Below are 20,533 nucleotides of genomic sequence, written 5' to 3' on the forward strand. Positions count from 1 at the left end.
TTCCACTAGTGACATTTCTATCAAACTTTAAAAACAAACAGAAAAATTGGCTTGATGCAATGGCTCCAAGTGTTAATAGTAACATTAGGCTGGGTAAAAGACTTCCTTTGGATCCTGCTTTGCCAGAGATCTCCACCTCGTGGCTTGCAGGGAATAGATTTACACTGTGCAAGCTGGCAGCTGCCTCATCAGTTTGCAAAGGGAATTCTCTCAGGACTGGACATTGCTGCTGTTTTCTCCCTAAGGGAGTTCTGGAGCCACCTGAGAATTAACCTGGTTGATATCAGTATTGTGCTTTAGTAAGAGGGTGGATTTAAAAGTTGTGATAAAAGTTTAGGTGTGTTTTAATACCCTTAGATGAAGCTGCAGAGTTGATAGGAAGGACATGTAGGTATTCCCTGGAACAGGATTTCAGCTGATAACAGGACAGGAGATATGAGGGTTAAATAAATAAATAACAGACTTTCAACCACTCAAAAGATCCCAACCCAAAAAAACCTCCACACCCCTTCTCCCTCCTCCAAGCACCCCCCACTAATACTTTTGGGTGCAAATCCTGTGGTGTCTCAGGAAGATCCACCAGGCTTTATTCCAATACTTGTAACTGGTTGCAGGCTCACTTTACCTGCCTTGGTCATGTTTGTGGTGGTGGCATTCTGCTGCTGAAATGAATTAAAGTTGTTTTCAGTGCAAAATGACAATCCATTTTATAATTAATAAATGTTCTAAAAGCCACCCATTCATTTTATAATAAATAAATGTTCTAAAAGAGATAGGACTAGGAGGGGCTGTCCAGCCCAGTGTGCCAAATCTGTTTTAATTTGTCATAATCTCACTTTCCTGTTTTCCCACCAGACCATTTAGACTCCTACCCCCTTTTTTTCCAGGAACACATCTAGGTGTCTTTTGAATTCGTTTATTGGCTCTGCTGTGTGTAGCACAATACAGCCTTTGTTACACTTTTAGCTGGAGCTGTTTATACCCAGTGACCCATAATTTGCTCTCAATTACACTCATGTACATCTGAAGTAACAGCATCAGAATCAATACATGTAACTGAGAGCTGAAATTGGCTCTGGGAACTTGAGCACTATTTTCTGTCTTGATAGTCTTTTCATAATTAGAAAATTTCAGTTGATTAAAAATGCTTATTTACCTTACAGGAGCTACAGAGTTTCCTAAACTCAGTTTAATTCTGTTTAAGTTATTCTTACTGTGGAGAACAAAACGTTTGAGCCTTGTGACTAAAGACTCAGAAGGCATGGTCAGGGTGAGACCAGCAAGTTGTAGAATGGCTTTAGAGGATGAGAGGACAGGGTGTAAAATGGATACAAATTTGAAATAGAACTTGATCTTTGTATGAATTGAAGTGGGAAGCTGCTGCCCTGGGATGTCCAGGGGTCCTCTCCAGGCCTGCCTCTAAAATCTGATGGGAAGTCATGGAGTCAGTTTTGGATGCACAGGAGTGAAACTACATTTTTGAGAGAGAATGGGGCAGCCGGAAAGTGGGTGCAGTATTTTGGGGCTGGAATGGGGAGTTGGGATGAAGGGAATGTACTGAAGCAAAACATTGCAGAGAAGGTATTGATTTTGTCTGAGGAAATGGACTGGGATAGGAGACAGAGGATAGTGTTCAGTACAGTTGAAAAAGGTTTTTAAATACCTATAAAACTAAAGAAGAGAAGTTTGAGTTTTAAATTATCGATGTATATTTTGAAATGCTTTACTAGGACATTTTAAGGAGAAAAATGTTACGATTTTTGATGACCAGTTGGAATATATAAAATTTCACCAGTTTCTAGTTCCCTTTAAAAACAACAATGAAACTAAATCCTTGCTAAAGTAGTGAGATAGAAAATTGTTCTGTATAGTTTTTGTGGCTTTCTTAAAATAGGATACCAGACCTTGTACGATTAGTTTTACCTGAAGTTACTGTTTCAAGAACATCACCAAAAAAGGTTAATCAACACTTGATCTTTTCTCAAAGAGCTTGAAAGTTCACACTAAGTTTCCAGTACTTTGTCATTTCATGGATGAATAATAGTAGGTACTTTTCCAGAGGAAATTCAGTAAATTTGATTCTGGAAATCTTAATAACTTAAATATCTAGGATAGTGCACGTGCATGGAATGTTACCTTGAATTATCTCAGCTGTGATGCTGTCTGGAACAAACTGTAATGATGCAAATGTAGCTTTACCAGCATGTGGAGCTTTGAAATGTGGATCTCTTTCTCAAGTTGTTTGTTATGTAGTTGTTCTAGAGACAGCATCTGTGGAACCAGCACACCTGGGTGGAATGTTTGGGCCATGCTGAGGATAGCTGGTATTGAAATCAAGGTATAATAAATGCTTGGTTTCTCTTTAGACGGCCTGCCCCAGTTTTCTGGCATAAAAAAATCAATTCTGACACAAAAAAAAATCAATTTAAATTTCCCAGATGTGTTGGATCCTGTTACTGTAAGGTGATGTTGTTGGCATGTTCTGTGCCTTGCTTGAGTGCCTGCAGGAATTACACTGGAAGCTGCCTTGTGGCACCTTTTCTAGAGATACCTTTTCTTCAGAATTATGTATTTTTTCAGTGTTATATTACTCTATGTCTGTTATATAGGGAAAGTTCTTCCCCCAGAATGTGCTTTCAAGCTCCTCCATAAAAACAGAAATAATACCAAGACCAGAGTCTGTTCTAAATCGAGCCAAACAAACCATTGAGAGCTTCTCTGCTGTTCCCATACATTTTAATCACATTGTTGCTTGTGCTTTTCTCTGCAGATAGAAAGTCACTGATATCTTCTTCCACTTCAGGAGTGAGTCTTGTATTGTATTGCTGGGACTTTGTTTATTTTTTGCTTCCATTTTCTGAGTTCTCTGACCCGTTTTATCCATTTACAGAACTGGCAGCTCTTTGAAACTTTTTTTTTTTTTTTTTTTGACTGCCTTTGCTAACTGCTCCCACAGGAGAAGAAAAGATAATGATCAGGAAGTGCAAGTACAATCCCTGCAGCAATCCCAGTGCCTGCTTCCACACTTGCTGACTCCTCTGGTTTCTTTTACAACCCTACTAAAGCAACAGTATAGGAAACTTCTGTACAATCTAGGGATACTGAGGTGCTTTTCTGTTTTCCATTCTGGGAAACTCAATGGATTCTATTCCTTTTTCTGTCCTCAGTCTTCCTCTTCTCTTCCTGGTCTTACACAGCACTTGCTTTGTCTCTATTAATTAGTTAATTCCGATTACACTTCCGTAAGAGCTTGAATGTTTTTATTTCATTCTAAGGTCAGGAAATAATGCCAAAGCTTAAAATACCAGCATATCTAATCGTGGAGATCTCTCTTAGTTGGTAGCAAAGTGTTCATGTTGATTTTCAAGTTAGTCAGGGGGCCTTGAGGCCAGGAGAGTAAATGCACACAAAAGGGACAATTTTATGGCTGGGCTGTCATGGATGGGAGATGGGGTCACTGCTGTCTTGGTCTGTAATGTAAAATGATCAACCCTGGTCTGAGAGGGTTTTCACAGGGTTTGGGCATGCAGAAGGATCTGGCAGGGAGCAGAAGGCAGGCCTGTGGGTGAGCAGGGGTTTTAGGGGGTGTCCCCTGAGCTTTGGAGTCACTTGTCTCCTTGATGCTGAGTACCAGCAATTCTGTTTGGAGGTGCTGTTTGAAGACTTCATTTTTTAAAAGTGGGGAAGTGTCAGAGCCCCTGTAATTGGTAGAAATACAGGACTAAAGCCCCAGAGGACAAAGCCAGGTACCAAGAGCTTAAAAATAATGTGTCTCCTTGAGAGCACCCTAAATTTACCTTTTAGTATTTCCTGTTTTATTATGTCCTTGTAGGAGGGAAGCTAACCCATATATAGGTTTAATCCGTGTTATTCAGGAAACTGTGTAAGGAAAAATCCTTGCCCGTGTTTTTAGGATCTTCTGGAAGTTTATTTATTCACAGCAGCATCGAATCTGAATGAAATGCAGAAGTAAGATGGAAAACTCACAATATCTTACCATGCAGCCTTTTCATGGTTCGCTTTCCTCCTTTGCCTTTTACTTGAGGGCAGAACTAGGGTAGAGAAATAATTTTTGTTCTCTTCTGAAAGGTTACAGTAATAAAGAAACTCTTGTTAACATCAGAGTATATGGCAGGCAGGAGTTTTCACAGTCTGGCATTGTTTATTTTACCAGCAATTTGGAACCTTCTGCACTCTTAAAATATTGGCAAGAAAATATTTAACTGTTAACTGTTCTGTGGCCTGTGTGTGTTTGAAGCCCTGGGGAGGAGGAATGCTTGGGGAAATCAGGTTTTTCTCAGCTTATGATTGAAACCAGAAGGTGCAGAATATTGGTAGAAGGTGAAAGCAATGTGACTTCAAATTAGAATTTTACCCAAATGTGGAACTGATGGGAGAATGTCAAACAGGTCACGTACGAGCAGAGCCCTGCCAGGAGAGAGTGGGGAGGCTGATGGAGCAAACACAAATCAGCCAGTCTGCCAGGCATACAGAAATGAATTTGAAAAGGTGATAGTAATTGTGAGTATTTGCATTTGTCCTGGCCTCTGTCACTGGATGAAGGTTGTAGCAGTAAGAATTAGGCTGGTTAATTGCTGACTAATTGTATGGACTCTAGCAATTGTCACTCCATTTGAAATGAAACAAACATTTTTTGGACAGTTTTTTTAGGAGAGGAGATGGGTGCCTTGCTGTTCCCCTCCAACAGAAGCTTGTCCTGGTCCCAAATTCTGGAGAAAAAATGGTTTTTTGTGTTCTTAACTATTTTTCCCCTGGGGGAGGATGACCTGTTTGGTATGAGCGGGATCATTCTTACTCATATTGCTACATAAAATGTAGCCTCTTCCCATGAGGGTGTTAAAGGCTATGCTAAGGGAGCAGGTTTTTTAACAGCACTAGCACTTTTCAGGTGAAATTCCTGCCAAGTCAGCAAAGTGACCTGATGTCTGGTGTCCAGGATCATCTAATGAGCTGTGCCTGATCTGCTGGAAGTCAGGGCAGGAAAGGACAGAGACCCAGAGAGGAGAGATACCAGCAATATCTGCAAAGGTCAGCAAAAAAGGGACAAAGCTGAGCGTGTTCAGAGCTCCTGCTGCTGTCAGATGAAGATCCAGTGTGTGCTGTGGCTGCCAATGACCAGAGATATTTGGGATAAAGGATAAGAAACAGAACTGTCGGTCAGTTCCTTCTGGTACATTCTCCTGGCATTCACTAATGAGTAACCTGAGAGCTGCACGGGGATCACTGACAGGAATCCTCCAGGAATGTGCAGCCCTTTGTTACCTCTTCCATCATTTTTGCTCTTTAATGCCCTGTGGCAGTGACTCCTGCCACTTAAATGCGTTGCATGAGAAAACACCTATATTTTAAAATACTATTTCATCATTTCATTAGATTCTTTTCTACATCTTTTTTAATGAGAAACAGTGGACAATAATTCCTTGTTTATCTGCTTGATACCAGTTGTGACTTTGCCTCTCCATCATCTCTTCTTCCTCATTTCATCCTGAAAAGTTTCCTGAGTGTTTGCTCCTATGTGTAATCACGTCATCATGGTCTTTTCTGTGTGTTTTCTACTACTTTTAGATTTGTTCAGAGATCAAAAGCTAACAATTATGCACACCATTTTATATGCAGTACATTATGGATTTATGCAGAATAGGGTTCCTGTTTTGGTTTATATTCCTTTCATAATAATTCCTAAAATTTATGTATCTTTTTCTTCACTATTGAATTGTTCAACTTAATTTTTTTCTCTTAAAGATCCATTTCAAAACTGTAGCTGCCAAATGTGTGCATGTTGTTAAATAGGTTTTATGGAGTTTTTTTTTAACACCTACTACAAGTACCTTTATCAGCATTGAATATTACTGGTCATAATTAACTGTGATTTTTATTTTCATCTACTGTATTTTCTACTAACTTGTACTTACCTGTTTCTGCTGAAAGACTTTTCAGAATGGATGCCACCTTTCCTGTCTCTGCAGCCCTGGTAATGTTAGCTAAGATGTTTAATTTAGTTTAGCACTTTATGATGCCTGGAATTTCGTTGTTCTTGACTTTTTTTAAGTTTTCAGAAGCCTTTCTCTATGGGTGGATCACATCTGCAATATGATGGACTGGGAGTGTCCAAGGCCAGGGTGGACAGGGCTTGGAGCAACCTGGTCTGGTGGAAGGTGTCCCTGCCCATGGCAAGGGGTGGAAATGGATGGGCTTGAAGGTCCCTTCTTCCAACCCAAACCACTCTGGGATCGTTCTCTGACCCTCGGAATCCTGAGTGCTCTGAGAAGGTGATGGAGCAATTCACTGCCTGATCCTGTGGAAAGACTGGGCCAGCAGATGCAGCCAGCAGGAGCCAGTTTCAGGGGGCCCACAGGAGGAGATTGATCTCCTTGGGGGTAGCAGACCAGGGTGCTTCTTGCTGAAGCACATGGTGAGTGCAGAAAGTTCCCTGCACAAGCTGCTGGACATGGAGACCTTTTGGAGGTTACTCTCTAAACAAATAGCAAGAGTTGGGAAGTATCCTTAGCTGAAATTAGTTGGGCGAATCCTTGGAGGGAGTATATATCAGCTTTTCTAGGGTTTGGCCTTTTCTCAGGGATTCTGGTTGCTGTTGAAGGCAGGATACCCTGGTAGGTGGCCCCTTGGTCTGGTCAGTGTTCCTGGTGTGTGACACTTCCTGACAGGCCCTGAGGTTTGACTCAGTGAGGAGCTGGAGCTTTACAGGAACTCTGTGAGTGCTCATGGTTAATGAGTGCTTAATGATTTATCTGCCTTTGCTGCTGTCTCTCCAGGTGCTTCTTTCAAACTTGGTTCTGAAATATCCCTTATCAGTTTATCAGGCTGAATTCCTGATTCTGGTGTGTTCAGAAACACACTGGTTAGCTTTTGGCTTTTAGCAACTAGGTTTTTCAAGAGGCATTACAAGAAAATCCCTTGACAGCTGCTCACCTTACAGAGAATCAGCACAACTTGACAGAGCACAGCAATTTGACCTCTTCTCCCTGATCCTTCTCTTGAGAGGTTATCAGTGAGCTCTGCCAGCCACGTTCTGCAGGGAAGCAGAAATTTGGAGTAAGCCATTGAATACAGTTCGGATTGTACTGTGATCTGCTCTGCATCTGTAACTGTTACCATGGCAGAGCTTCCAAATTAATAAACTGCAAGATGGGAACAAACCTCATTTTCTGGGTAGCAGAAAGGTAGGGGTGAGCATCTGCTTTTGCTGAAAGATGTAGGTAATGTTGTATAACTTACTGATGATTGCACAGTTGTTGTGAAGGTAGAGCACGCACAACTTTTTCCATTAACATGTTGTATTTTATGGATTGAAGATTTTGGCAGGAGCTGGTTCTGCTACAACCCAACATTTACCTTTTGTCTAGGTTAAAAGAATATTGTGGAAGGTTATCACTGAATATTGAAGAAGGCTTTAAAGATTGTTCTCTGAAGTTAATGATTATGGAGGTGTATTACGAAATTACTTCTAATTAAAAAATAGAGAATTTATCAGAAGAGTTAATATTTAAAACATACAGGACTCAAGCTGTGGCTAATTACAAGCAGTGATCTGCTTTGCAGACAAAGTAGCAGAGCAGTTAATAAAAGGCTCAAAAATTGAAGATTGGAAAAATAATTTCTTTAATACCTTTGTCATTTCACAAGTATGTGCCTGAAGGAACTGGCTGTTATGGCCCCTTGCTACAGGACTCTTCCTAATCTTTTTTATTAATTTAATCTTTTTGATTCTAGCTACAGTCTCAGTCATGTTGAAATTACTGTCCTGCAAGCAGTAGTGATGTTACAGGATGAAATAAAGGGGCTGTGTTTGCCCAATTAATGTCATGTGTGTTTTAACACAGTGTTTTGAGCAAACACTCAAAAAGCCCATATACAACTGCGAGTGCTTATATATTATTTATAAATAACATAAACCATATTACAAGTAATTCTGTCCTATTCCAACTTGAGAGAGGGGGCATTAAAAAACCTAAATATTTGTGGAGTGGCCTTTTTTACCATGGAAGCTCAGTCCTGTATCTCCTTCAGGAACTTTTGTTGATATTCCTGCTCCAGCAGTCAGAAGTGTCAGTGAGAGTGGCTGATGTTTATGGCAGTGGGGCTGCAGAAGCCCCCAGAGTGGACTCAGCCATGACAAGATGAGTGTACACAGACCTGTGGAACTTGTTTTGCACAAGGGATGGATTAATTTGTACTGGATCAGCATAAACCACTGCTTTGCTGTTGCAACTTTGACCACTCCAGGAGGGTGCTGCTGGTGTGGTGTGACACCTGGAAGAGCCCAGTCCTGGTTTGAAGAGATGACTCTGCTGGCACATGCATCCTGTACAGGTACAGGAGCAAACACATTGTACAGAAGAGGCTATTTATTCTAGCAGGATTGGTATAACGAGAATGAGGGGGTGGAAACCCAAGCCAGAAAATTCAAATATGAAATGAGATACACGTGTTCAACTGTGAGGGTGATATGCTTTAGCCAAACACAACTTAGTGAGCTTAGGGCAGGGGGAACTCGGTGAAATGTAATGGTCTGTGATATGCAGAGGGTCAGGTTCTATGATCTAATCATTTCTTCTGGCTGAAATCTCTTCATAAAAAAGTCTAGTTCAAGCATAACTTACAGCCTAAAGAGAGGAATTGCTGCCTGGAATTCAATGACTAGTGCTTGTACAAGGCAGTTAGAAGTGCCCCTTCTGGCTTTATAGTCTATGGAATGATTAATGTGTTAAAGTAGCTTAAGGGTGCAACACATGCTGGCAAAAGCTGAAGCAGAAAGAAACTCCTGTTGCAGTGCTCAAGGCAGTGCAGCCCATGGCCATCCCAGCTGGGGCAGTGCTGGCAGGACACAGGTGTGCAGTGACACTGCCAGGGATGCCCTGTCCTGCTCTGAGGGGATGGGCTGCACCTCAGCCCCTGGGCTGATGGCTCTGGGCAGGCAGAGCACAGAGCCCACAGAATTGTTAAGATTGGGGAACCATCCAGATCATCCAGTCCCCATCACTCAGTGTAACAGCACCTCCATGTTCACCATCAAACCACGTCCTCAACTGCCACATCCACACGATTTTTGAACCAGGGATGATGACTCCACCACTGCCCTGGGCAGCCTGTGCCAGTGTTTTAAAAGTCCTTCTGTGGTTTCTTTTCCTTCATGTCCAATCTAAACCTCTCCTGGTACAACTTGAGGCTGTTCCTCCTGCCCTGTCATTTGTTACCATCCAGTCTGTGCACACTGATCCTACTCTGCACTGTGAGCCAAAGCAAGTGGGGAGGAGGAGATTCATTTCCAGAGGAAGCTCTTGGTCCTTCAGAGGACACTGACGTGGACTAATTCCAGAGCAGCATTCCCTTTGAACACCATGGCCATGTGTTAGGTCTTTTGCTATGTGCCAGCAGTGCAAGAGAGCACTGTGCTCTTACTTCCCTAGAATTCTTCTTAGAATACAAAACCTTCTGTGAGACTGAGCTGCAGAGTCACCCTCAGCACGTGGCTGTTGGATGATGCACATGAATTCCCTGAGGCTGAAGATGGTTTCTTCACTGTGACATGGAAAATCCAGCAGCTGCTTGCTGCAGTTGTCCCACAGGCAGAACAGAAAGGCTCCCAGAGGAAGGCCCACAGAGAACAGTTGTGACCTGTAGCAGGGAGATAATGTTAGCTGTACATTTCCTTGTTTCAGAGGTCTTGTAAAGGTGAGATGTGTACCAAAAATGGGTTCCTTGTTTTGAACTAACACAGTCCTGTGTCACTCAGCCCATAAATCTGTCCAGTGACAGCTCTGCACTGGGCTGCTCCAAGGAAGGCAAAGGGGCAAAGTCCCAAGAAGAGCTCCAGATGTTACTGATTTTTTCCTTGTTATTAGCAATTACTCACTTGGAATTCTCTAGCAGTTTTTCTTCTTAATAACAAACTGTGGAAGAGTCAGCAGAATCACAACCAACCAGATCCTGAAACTTGCCAGTGGCAAGAACTTGTACAAGCTTTGAAAGAGGAAGCAATTCCAGCAAACTCTGCTTTGGATGTGCTCATTTTTCTTGATTTATAAAGAAGGATTTTTTTTCCCTTCAGTGTTTGTACTTGACTGATGCCAGTTGTATTCTTCAGAAACTGCAATATTTCTTTAACTATAATTTCATTGCATAAGATACAGCTCCATCCCCAAACTCAGATTTTTTATCTGAAACTGTCTTTTAAGATGTATTTATTGCCATGTTTGTTTAACTTGCTTATCTCCTTCATCAGTCTGTTTCTTGCTAACCTAAAGCTGCTGCTCTTTGGTTTTAGTAGGGAAAGCTGCTTCCCCAGGGATGTATAGTCCAGGACTTGTCTCTGTAATGGGACTATTTGTTTTCTTTGCCCCTTGCAGTTGCCTGCTGTAACATTTGTAGTATGTGTTAAGTAATCCTTGAGGTAACATTTTTATTATGTCATAAAAAGTGCGTGGCAAATATATAATAACTCATGGAATTTGTTTGTTTAAAATGGAAGGATAATTTATTGAGTGTGTTACATGAGACCTGCTCCCCCTTATTAGAGCTGTAGAAGTGCAGCTTATTTAGAAGTATGTTCTATTGAGAAAAACCACGATCTCTGACATGCACAGAAGGTTTGAGCATGGTTGGGTAGAAATGACATCATAGTTTATGTACTCAATAAAAATTTAATTAAGTCATTACAGAAGTTGCAGTCATCATTTAACCCTCTGATTTCTTATGTTTAGTTCTTTTTTTAAACATTCAGTAATAACCAGTCTCCAAATCTTGATAGCCTATAAAATATCTGCATGAATTTTAATAGTGTATATTAATGGAAAAATATGAGTAACTGACATAAAAGGAATTTTCCTTGTGTTTGCACTATGTGCATTGCTATAAAAACCAACAGATGAAAAAAGACAGTGGTTTAAGGGAAGAGTATATGAACTGGAAATTTGTTCACTTGACAGAAACTAACTCATATTTTGATAGAAAAGCTGTTGTGTAATTGTCAAGGTGAATACTCACAAAGATACTGAGAGAGAATTCAGGACAAGGGGTTCCCAGTGTGGTGAATGTGCTGGGCTGGTGTCTCTTGTGTGTGAATCCTGTCTCTGCAAAGTGCAGTGTCACACCTGAGTGTCCTGCTGGTGTGCAGGGCTTATTGGCCTTGTCTTCTGTACCTCTGGAGCATGTGAGAGCTGTAGAAGAGAAATGCCTTGTGTCTCTTGGATCCCTCATGGGAGTCAGTACAAAGAAGAAGCTTTACCAAAGTGTAGCTGGGCCCTTGGGAGAGGAACTGCATCACTTTGTTGGCAGAGGTAAAGAGCAGAGGCGAGAGGGACAGGCAGTGTGGGTGAGGGAGATGCACAGGAGGCATTTCAGCCATCCCTCTGCACCCAGCAGTTGGTTCAGTCCCATTTTAAGCTCACATGGGGTCAGTTCTCACATCAATGGGTGGCTTAGGCCAACCCAGCAAACACTGAAGCAATTACTAAATTTAGTTAAAGGTCAGTGTGGAACTTGGACTGAGTCACACAGAGCATGGGGGAAGTTGCTGTGTCATCACAGACTCTGAAAGAAGTTTAATCATAGTCAAAAACTTATGAGTCTGAGCTGCTAGAGATGCTGGGGAGGCAGAATTCATGTTCTTGCTGGCTGAGAGTCAGTCTGAACAGTGCAGGAGGAGCAGTGGCAGGGTGGTGTCTCTGTCTTTAGCATTCCTGTACTTCCATTGTAGTAGCACATCCATCCCTGCAGTCTATGCTTTGGAGACAAAAAAAAACATTGAAAAACCTTTGAGTTTCTATGGATGAATGAATGAAGGTCTGGAATAGCTGCTCAATAGTTGACTACAGAGGGGTCTCCATGCTCTTGGGCTGTGCTTCACACTCCCCCAGCAGCATTTTCTCTCCCCTCCTGCAGCTGGTGGCAGAGCTGTTGGCTGGGATGCTCCTGCCAGTTGTGAGCTGGGTAACACCGAGCTCAGCTCTGTCAGAGGGGTTCCAGAGGGACTGACTCCTGCTTGCAGCCAAATCTCACTCAGGTGGGCTGGGGCACTGCTGGCTCTTTGTCCACTCACAGTGAAACTGGGAATATTTTCTCCTCACCTCTTCCTTAAAGCCTCTACTGATGGTTTTCTGGTTTGTTTTTCAGATTAATTCTACTGTTCTAAAAGAAGACTTGAAAAGGATGGCAGAAAATTTCTATGCAGCTCTGTTTGGATACGATGAGGTGAGAAAGCTGTTTCCAGGGAATGTACAAGTAGACCATCTAATTCCTGAACACAGAATAGTCCAGGTGGGGCAAACATTCACTGCCTGTTTCTTTGGAGAAATATTACATTAGGGAAGCAGCCTTGAATGAAAGTTCTTAGAAGAAAACTGCACAGGGCATATGGATTTAAACCAGGGGTGTGGAAGGTAGGGTGTTCTTTCTGCTGTTTCACCATCCCTTAGTGGCCACCACTAAGTCATTTCCTCTGTCTGAATCCTGCTGTACTCAGCTGTACTTTGAAAGCAAAGAGAGGATTTAAAGAGTATTTATAGGGAGTCTATGCAAGAATATTTACAGGCAGTACCTAATAAGGCAGGGAGGCAAAAGCACCACTCTGCACAAGTGTCTGCAGGACCTTCAAGAGGAAAATACAATTACATTGGGTTTTTTGCTCTTGTGAGTGTTGCTCTTCAGATGCTCTTATTCACATCATGATATTTGTTTTTTTGCACAGTGATTTGCTTATTATTATATTGTAAATGTGACCTCATAGAATTGTGGACAGTGTTACACATGCAAGGTTTAATCTAGTTTTAAGTATAACCAGGATGTGTGTGCTTGTGCTTTGTTGACAGTCTTTTTGGAAACAAAATGTTTGCTTTGATCAAAGACAAATGTTGACTTTTTAAAATTTTTAACTGAATATTTTAAAGTCATTTGCCTTTGGTAAATGTGTCAGCAGAAGACAGGAGTTATGAGCCTGTGGTGACAGCACTACATAATCTAAAAAGACAATAAAAGTGCAAGAGAATTTGGACAAAAAACATTAATGGATGTGGTTCTTGTACAAACCAAAGCTAAAATTTGATTTAACTGGAAAAATCTAGATAGTTCTTGATGAGCAGGGTTTCTCTCTCATTTAGAATGAAAAGTAAAAAAACAAAGAAAAACAGCAAACTCCAGACTACAGTTCTGCAACGTTGGATTAAATATCCTTTAATTTTTCTTTTTAAAGTGTCATAGATTTCACACATTCCCATGAGGTGGTGCTGCCTTCTCTGTAAGATCACCATTTTTATGGTAAATATTTCATAACATAGAAATGCAGTTATCAACTCCGACATTAGGAATACCCTGACCCAGGTTTTTTCCAAATTAACTTGCCAGAAAATTGGTTGGTTACAGGCTGCTCTGTAAATTAATTTAAGGCCAGGGCTGTTTTTCCATTCTGGGAAAGAGTGATGTTGCTGCCTTTCCATGTGCAGAGCCCACGGCAGCTGTGGGCTCTGGGACAGGTGCCGTGGCCAGGGGCCAAGTACACCAGTGGGGGTGTCTCGTGTTCAGACCTTCTTCACATGCAGTTTTTAATCCCCCTCTGTCCTTCCCTTTAGGGAATCCTGTGTGATGATCGTGTTCTGGCATCAGCTCTTTGGAGAAACCTTTTTAACAGGAACTGTGAGGACCCTCGGCACCTGGAGCTGCTCGTGGAGTACGTGCGCAAACAGGTGCGGCCCCGCTCTGCACGGGGAGCTTCCACTGCTTCCCTGAGCTCATTCTCATCAATAAACCTGATTCTAATATCCAGTGCTCATTTTTAAGGAGAAGAAAGGAAAAATCTGAAAACTGGATGATATTTATTACAGAGTCATGGAATGTCCTGAGCTGGGAGGGACCCCCAGGATCACCCATGGCAGCCCCAGCCCTGCCCAGACCCCCCAACAGCCCCACCCTGGGCATCCCTGGCAGCTCCTGGAGCTCTGGCAGCCTCGGGGCCGTGCCCATTCCCTGGGCAGCCTGGGCAGTGCCAGCACCCTCTGGGGAAGAGCCTTTCCCTGGTATCAGCCTGAGCCTCCCTGGCACAGCCCCAGCCATGCCCTGGGTCCTGTCCCTGGGCACCAGAGAGAACAGATCATTACTGCAGTTTGATGACAAATGGCTGCAGAGAAATTAATGGAATATTGAAAGCAGTCCTGCTCAGCTGTTTCTGGACCTGTGCTACAGAGTGGCTTGACAAAATGTGCCAGAAATAGCCTGCAAATTTGTTGTAGAATTGTTACCAGTGTTACAGAGTTGGGGTTCTCCTCATAGTGGAATAGCACATAGAGCTTGAAAGTCTCTTGGTGACCTTTGAGGAAAAGAAGCAAACAGGTTTGTTTTCCAGAATTATTTCTGATTCTTGTAGTTATAACCTGGAGGAGACAGCACTGAGTAGTGTTTGTCCTCTCAGCCCAGAGGAGTTTTGTGAAGCGGATCTCTTGGAAATGTTGGTGGGATAAAATCCATGTGGGCACCAAAGAAAGGGGGTGAGAGAGGTTATGGAGTAAAAGTGGAGGGTGTTGGACAGGAAATTGAAGACCAGACCTTTCACAACATCATTCTCTGTAATGTTTCCAACACCATATTCAGGAACACATAGAGGTATGGAGAGACAGTATGTAAGTTTGTGTCTGAGAAAATGAGAAATAAGGGGCTGAGCTTCCTAAGGGACTGAGGACACTTTGGGAATGCCAGAGAGTTCTTGGGAGGGACTGGCTTAAATACTGAAGGTTGCTGATGCTCAGTGGTGAAGCTGTAGGAAAGTTTGCTGGGGACAAGCACATATAAAAAGTATGTAATTTGGGATAATTTCTTGCCAGATGGGCAATTTGTTGCACTTCTGGATATTCAAGCAAAGGATAGGTCTGAAGCAATCAGCAGATGAATAGGAAAGAGTGATCAGGCAGGAAAATGTGGCACATTGGGGAGGAATGAGCACAGGTTCTGTGCAGACAGATCATTCCTGCAGACAAGTGGTGCACTTGAGGAAAGCATTCCCAGCTTTACATAGGTACCAATGAGCTCTGAACTGTTACCACACAGGAATGAGGCTTTGAGTTCTATTATAAAAATGTCAGTTCAGCACTCCATAGTGTTTAAAAAAATGTAAAACAAATCCTCAGAACTACTAGGGAAGAAATAGAGGATAAAATACTGCTGTGGTGCCAGTTTTACATGTCTGGTAGCATTGTGAGCTGGAACAATGTGTCTGGTTTGGGTGCTGACCACCAGAACAGATCAAACATTACCTGAAGAAGGCTCAGAGAGGAGCACTAAGGGTGACAGTGAAACTGCTCCTTTTGTAGCAATGAGTGGAATCCCCTGCCCAAAAAAAGAATGGGAGAAAAAATGGGAGACATCTCTGGGAAGTCCTGAAGGCATGTGAAAGGTGAGGAAGGAAAGGCATTCAGGGACACAGGAATGTGGGGACAGAGCATTGGCACAGGTGATTGGGATGCTGCAATTGCACATGGGGTTCCAAAGCCACTGGCAAGATTTATGGAAGAAAAGTTTGCCCAGGGCTATTAAATCCACAACACTTCAGACTCAAAATCTGTGAATGAACAGATTCTGAGAGGGAGGGAAAATGAACAAGGAAGAGATCATTGTGTGCTGCGTTTAACTCCTCCTGGGGAAGCTGCTGGTGGTGACTGTCAGGAACAGGACATTGTGCTTAGGTGGCTTCCCAGTGTGACCCTCTGTGACCATGGGTCATTCATTCCCCTGTTGAGAAACTCCTTGTCCAATTATCCTTTGTTTCTATAACATTGTGTACCAGGTTGTCCCCAGTTTCTTGTGGATCCTGTCTTTACCAGTGGCTGTTAGTGGGTGCCAGAGGAGAACATGGTGACAGCACAGCATGTACTGTGCCCCTGGTCAGCTCTCCCAGCCTTCCTGAGCTAATGGTGGCGGGATTGTCTTTGACTCATCCTTGAATGACTTTTTTTTTCCCCCATTTCCCATATCTAGGGTGACCAGTGGCAGCCAGCTGACCCTCTGCTATATGATGAGAGGTTTTTTTTTTTTTAATTTTGCTTATATTACACCCTAAAATTACAATAGATCCTAACTATCTCGCCCAGAGAGGTTGTGGAGGCCCCATCCCTGGAAGTGTTCAAGGCCAGGCTGGACAGGGCTTGGAGCAGCCTGGGACAGTGGAAGGTGTTCCTGACCATGGCAGGGGGTGGCACTGGATGGGTTTTAAGGTCCCTTCCAACCCAAACCATTCAGGGAATTCTTCTGTTGGGAGGATGAGCATTCATTGCATGTTCACCTCTTCCAGCTCATGTGCTTTGATGTGATGAACCCCAGGTGTTCCCTGCTGCTCAGGCCATTTTTCCGTAGCTGAAGCCTCGGCTGTGTGCAGGGTGGGAGCTCTCCATGGGGTTCTGGCCTGGGCAGTGTTCCCTGCAGTAACCACCAGGAGGATGAAGTGACTCATGGCAGCTTTGCTGGCTCCTCTTTGCCCTGTTGCCAAACCTTCAGAGGAGGCATCAGTGACGCAGGTGACTCCAGAGGATCTGCAGATCCTTATCCTGGCCTTCCCATGACGCTTCGCAGTCGGAAGTGACCGTTTTAGGTTGTTTTTTTGGAACGAGGTGTTTGTGTAGCTGCTGAGGGAGCTGCCTGGGCCATGGGGACGTGGCGGTGACTTGCTGTGCTTGCAGGTGCAGCACCTGGACGCGCTGAGCGGGGAGGATCTGCTGCTCACGGGCGAGGTGAGCTGGCGGCCGCTGGTGGAGACCAACGCCCGCAGCATCCTCAAGCCCCTGTCCCCCGTTTACAACGATGAAGGACTCTGAGATCCACGTGCCAGAACAGCTTGGGAAGCATGGCTGCAATGGGACTGGGCTGAGGCTGTGTGGTTGGGAAGAACAGTTTGCTATTGGAAGGAAAACATTTCATTTGCTCTCCCATCCGTGGTGCCTCGGTAGCCTCCTGGACAGCCGTACTCCCGAATCTTCACCTGCAAATAAATGCTCATTGTTTTAAGAACCTCTGTCCTTTTTATGGACCTGAGGGGCCCTTGCTGATGTGGACAGAGCTGCCCTTCTGCCTTTAGGAAACCAGGTATTCACCATGATGTAGAGTTCTCTCAAAAAGACATTTCTGTCCCCTGCCTTGTTTAAAGAGCTGCTACTCAGAGACACAGTGGTGTCCTCTGCTCCCTGAATGGTTGTAATTGTAAATCTGAGCTTTGCATACTTAGATATTAAGTATATATTTTAAATGCCTGATACCAAGATGGAATGGTCCATCTTTGCATTAGTGGAGTTAAGAATTGCTTTAACATTCTGAAGGGTTTTCTGTGAAAATCCCTTTTAGGAACTCTCCGTTTTGTTGCACAAGGGTGAGAGAATGCAAAGAATAATGCACAGTCCCCAGCAATCCTCTGTGACTTTGGCTGTCTGAGGGAGATTAAAACCCCAGTTCTGGCTGGGCTGGCACTAAAAGCTGCCCCAGAACCTGTTGTTCAGTCTGCCTTGCTGATACTTCCATATTCTTTGTAGAATTGTCTTCTAGGAACTCCTTTATGAAAAGAGCATCCCTGTTGTGTCCCTGGGACAGGACTCTGCCATCCTCCATCCCCTACAGCAGCAGTCTGGGGGTTTTAGCAAGATCCTTCAACACCAGTGAAAACTTTCTATGGCTGTGCAGGCAAATACAGTAATTAGGGGAGCAGGAGCTGCACTGATGAGATCAGCAGAGGCTGAGGTGCTCTGTGTGGGTGGATGGTTCACCAGGCTGTTTCCAGGTCAGTGGCAAAAAGAGTTTTTATTTCTCTCCTGTCCAAAATCTGAGTCAATAATAAATGTCAGTCTGAGTTAAATTGCTGTGTGTTTGTTTTCTGTGCCATGTGTCCTTTTGATAAGAATAAGCCCTATAAAATCAGGACTTATTCCTAATAAAAGTATTAAGCAAAAATAGAAGATGATAATCCTTAATTTACAAATTTAATCCTTAATTTGTGACTCCTTAGTCTGGTGAAAGTGAAACTTTGCCTGGTTGTGACTATTCTTCCTTCTCAAGTTGCTTTCTTTGTAAGTGTTTCTGTTGGGGAATATTTGCCATCTCTTCCCTGTGTAGAAAGCAGTGGGATGCAGCATAGAGGCTCCCAAACACTGACTTGTGGGGTTTTTTTTTAATCTTCTTTTAGGGAGCCTTCTGTGTATAAAAAAAGGCTTTTTTTTTTTTTTTCCAGAACGAGCTTCCTCAGTTTAACTTGTTATAAAATGAGGCATGTAAAGAGCCCCTCTCTCTGTGTGAGGTGTATCCCTTCTCTGTGAAAACATTACAGCCCAAACAACTTGCTTGCAGTTTATTTAAGATGCTTTTGTTGAAAGCTGAGCTAAGCAGAGAAACCTCTTATGTGTGAAGTATTATACAGTGTGTGTGAGATAATAACACCTTGTAATTCATTACAGCTGGCTTGTATTTACATAAAAGAAGGCTGAGCTGTGTAGGAATTTGCTGATTAATTTATTTTTAATGAGAGTGAAGTATACCAAGTACCAAAATAAACTTTACTTTGTGTATCTTACTGCTCCTGAAATAGGTGGAAAAATTAATGGTAGATATTTTGGCTCAAAACTACATACATTAATTCATATACAAAACAGTTATTTAAACTTTAACCCCTTTCCTGCTGTGTAATTTAAACCTGAGCTCATGTTCTCCATGCCATGGGAACAGGGGCTGGGAGCACAGCACCATCGAGGCTGGAGAGCTGCTGGAATCCTTGGGCTGGCCTGGAGGGGAGAACACCTTTGTGCTCTGGATGTGGGACAGTGTGTGGTCAAACTGAACCCTTCCCTGTGTTTATGGGCAGGAGACTCCACAAGTGATGGTGCCAGATTGGAGTCATTGGCATCTGCCCCTGCACCTTTTATTAGGGTGAGGATAAAGGGCTGTAATCACAGCTCTGCCTGGGCCATGAAATGCCTTCACCACCCGCTGGAAGGGCTGAGCCAGCAGTGGGCTGTGCTTGGGCGTGTGGGGCCTGGTGAGAAAACAAGGCAGATACTGTCTCTGAGTTAAAAGGGTAATTTGTTACAGAGGCAAAATCCACTGGAGGCTACGCAGGACCAGGGAAGACTTTGCTTCCCAGTCATCAGTTACCCAGACAGGATCCTACAGTATTAGATTGGAGAGCAGGAAGAAATCCTTCCCTGTGAGGGTGGGCAGGCCCTGGCACAGGGTGCCCAGAGCAGCTGGGGCTGCCCCAAGAGATCCCTTGGACCTCTCCAAGGCCAGGCTGGACAGGGCTGGGAGCAGCCTGGGACAGTGGAAGGTGTCCCTGCCATGGCAGGGGGTGGAATGAGATGAACTTCAAAGTTCCTTCCAACCCATTCTGGGATTTTAATGTGACCCCTGTTGCTCTCAAGAGGTGAAGCTGCCATTGCCAGGATCTTACATAAGACAGAAGGAAAGAATATACATTCCCAGTAGCAAAATCTGCCCTCTGCAGTGTTCAGCAGCAGAGATTGGCAGGTGAGTGGTTCCTATGCACAGCTCTGCTTCAAGGGCAGCAGAACAAAGGGGGTTTAACCAAACGTTGTAAAGCCTGTCTTCTCCTATTTTCAATGTTTTCCAGAGGGAATGATTGAAGGTGTTTCACTTATGGACAGTTCTTTGTTTATGCTGTTGGGTTTTTGGAAAGTGGTCTCGGACCATCAGCTTAGAGGCACTTACTGTATTTAAATGAACATATCTATGTGAATTTCTTCTGGAAGGAACCACTTCACCATCCCGCCTGATCTCCTGCCTCATAGACAGCATTTGGACATTTAGGATTCCAAAGAACTTAACTCTTAATTTTTCCAGGTGTCTTAAAATGAAGAGACATGAGCCCCTAGGAAGCATTCATGATTTCAGCTGGATCCTGGATTGCTCTCTGTGGATAGAAGGATCAGCACTCACTGTCTTTCCTCTCTTCTGTTTTGCACCATGGGAGAGCAGGAGCATGTTTTTCCTCTCAGGGTCCAACTTGGGAAGTCTCTTGCTTTAGGCTGGTATTTTTGAGATGTTTTGGAGTAGAGGGGAGTCATCTGATTCTCTTCAATGCCCACTCTCTATTTTAGGTGGTGAAATGTTTTCCTGTGTCATCTTGTCACAGGGCTGCTGTGCTCACACCACCTTTGGGTGTGGAACTGTTTTCTCCTGCATCTTCAAAGTGCTGCAGTGCTGGGAGCACAGGCAACCTCCATGATCTCCACACTCCTGTGCTAGCCAGTGCTTAAGTGCTGTTGCCACTTCCCAGATTTGTGACTCCTATCCTCACCTTGCCCAAGGTGACATTTTCAGTTGTGTCTCTGCCCCACCAAGCCCCAGGTCAGAACTGCTGCTCCTGACCTGGCAGTTGGAATTAACCACTGTCCTCTCTCCCTGCCCGTGCCTCAGCAAATGTGGGAATCAGAAACTGGACACAGAACAAGAACCAGAGCTAAGAACCAGAGCTGTAAATGAGATGAATGTAGAGTAGGTGAAGAGTAGCAAAGCTGGG

At 43.6% G+C, this 20,533-nt stretch overlaps 1 protein-coding gene across 1 annotated transcript in view; it reads left to right on the forward strand.

Moving 5' to 3' along the window:
• The window catches only part of UQCC1 (ubiquinol-cytochrome c reductase complex assembly factor 1), a 46,232-nt gene extending 28,372 nt beyond the window's left edge, over positions 1-17,860 (forward strand). The window contains exons 8-10 of the mRNA XM_066561415.1: positions 12,154-12,231; positions 13,605-13,718; positions 16,698-17,860. Of these exons, the coding sequence (XP_066417512.1) occupies positions 12,154-12,231; positions 13,605-13,718; positions 16,698-16,832 (327 nt within the window). The 3' untranslated portion in view covers positions 16,833-17,860. The remainder of the gene's footprint in view (positions 1-12,153; positions 12,232-13,604; positions 13,719-16,697) is intronic.
• Positions 17,861-20,533: the final 2,673 nt, after the last annotated feature.

The sequence above is a fragment of the Molothrus aeneus genome, chromosome 17 (genome assembly GCF_037042795.1).
Source record: "Molothrus aeneus isolate 106 chromosome 17, BPBGC_Maene_1.0, whole genome shotgun sequence".
Lineage (NCBI taxonomy): Eukaryota > Metazoa > Chordata > Aves > Passeriformes > Icteridae > Molothrus > Molothrus aeneus.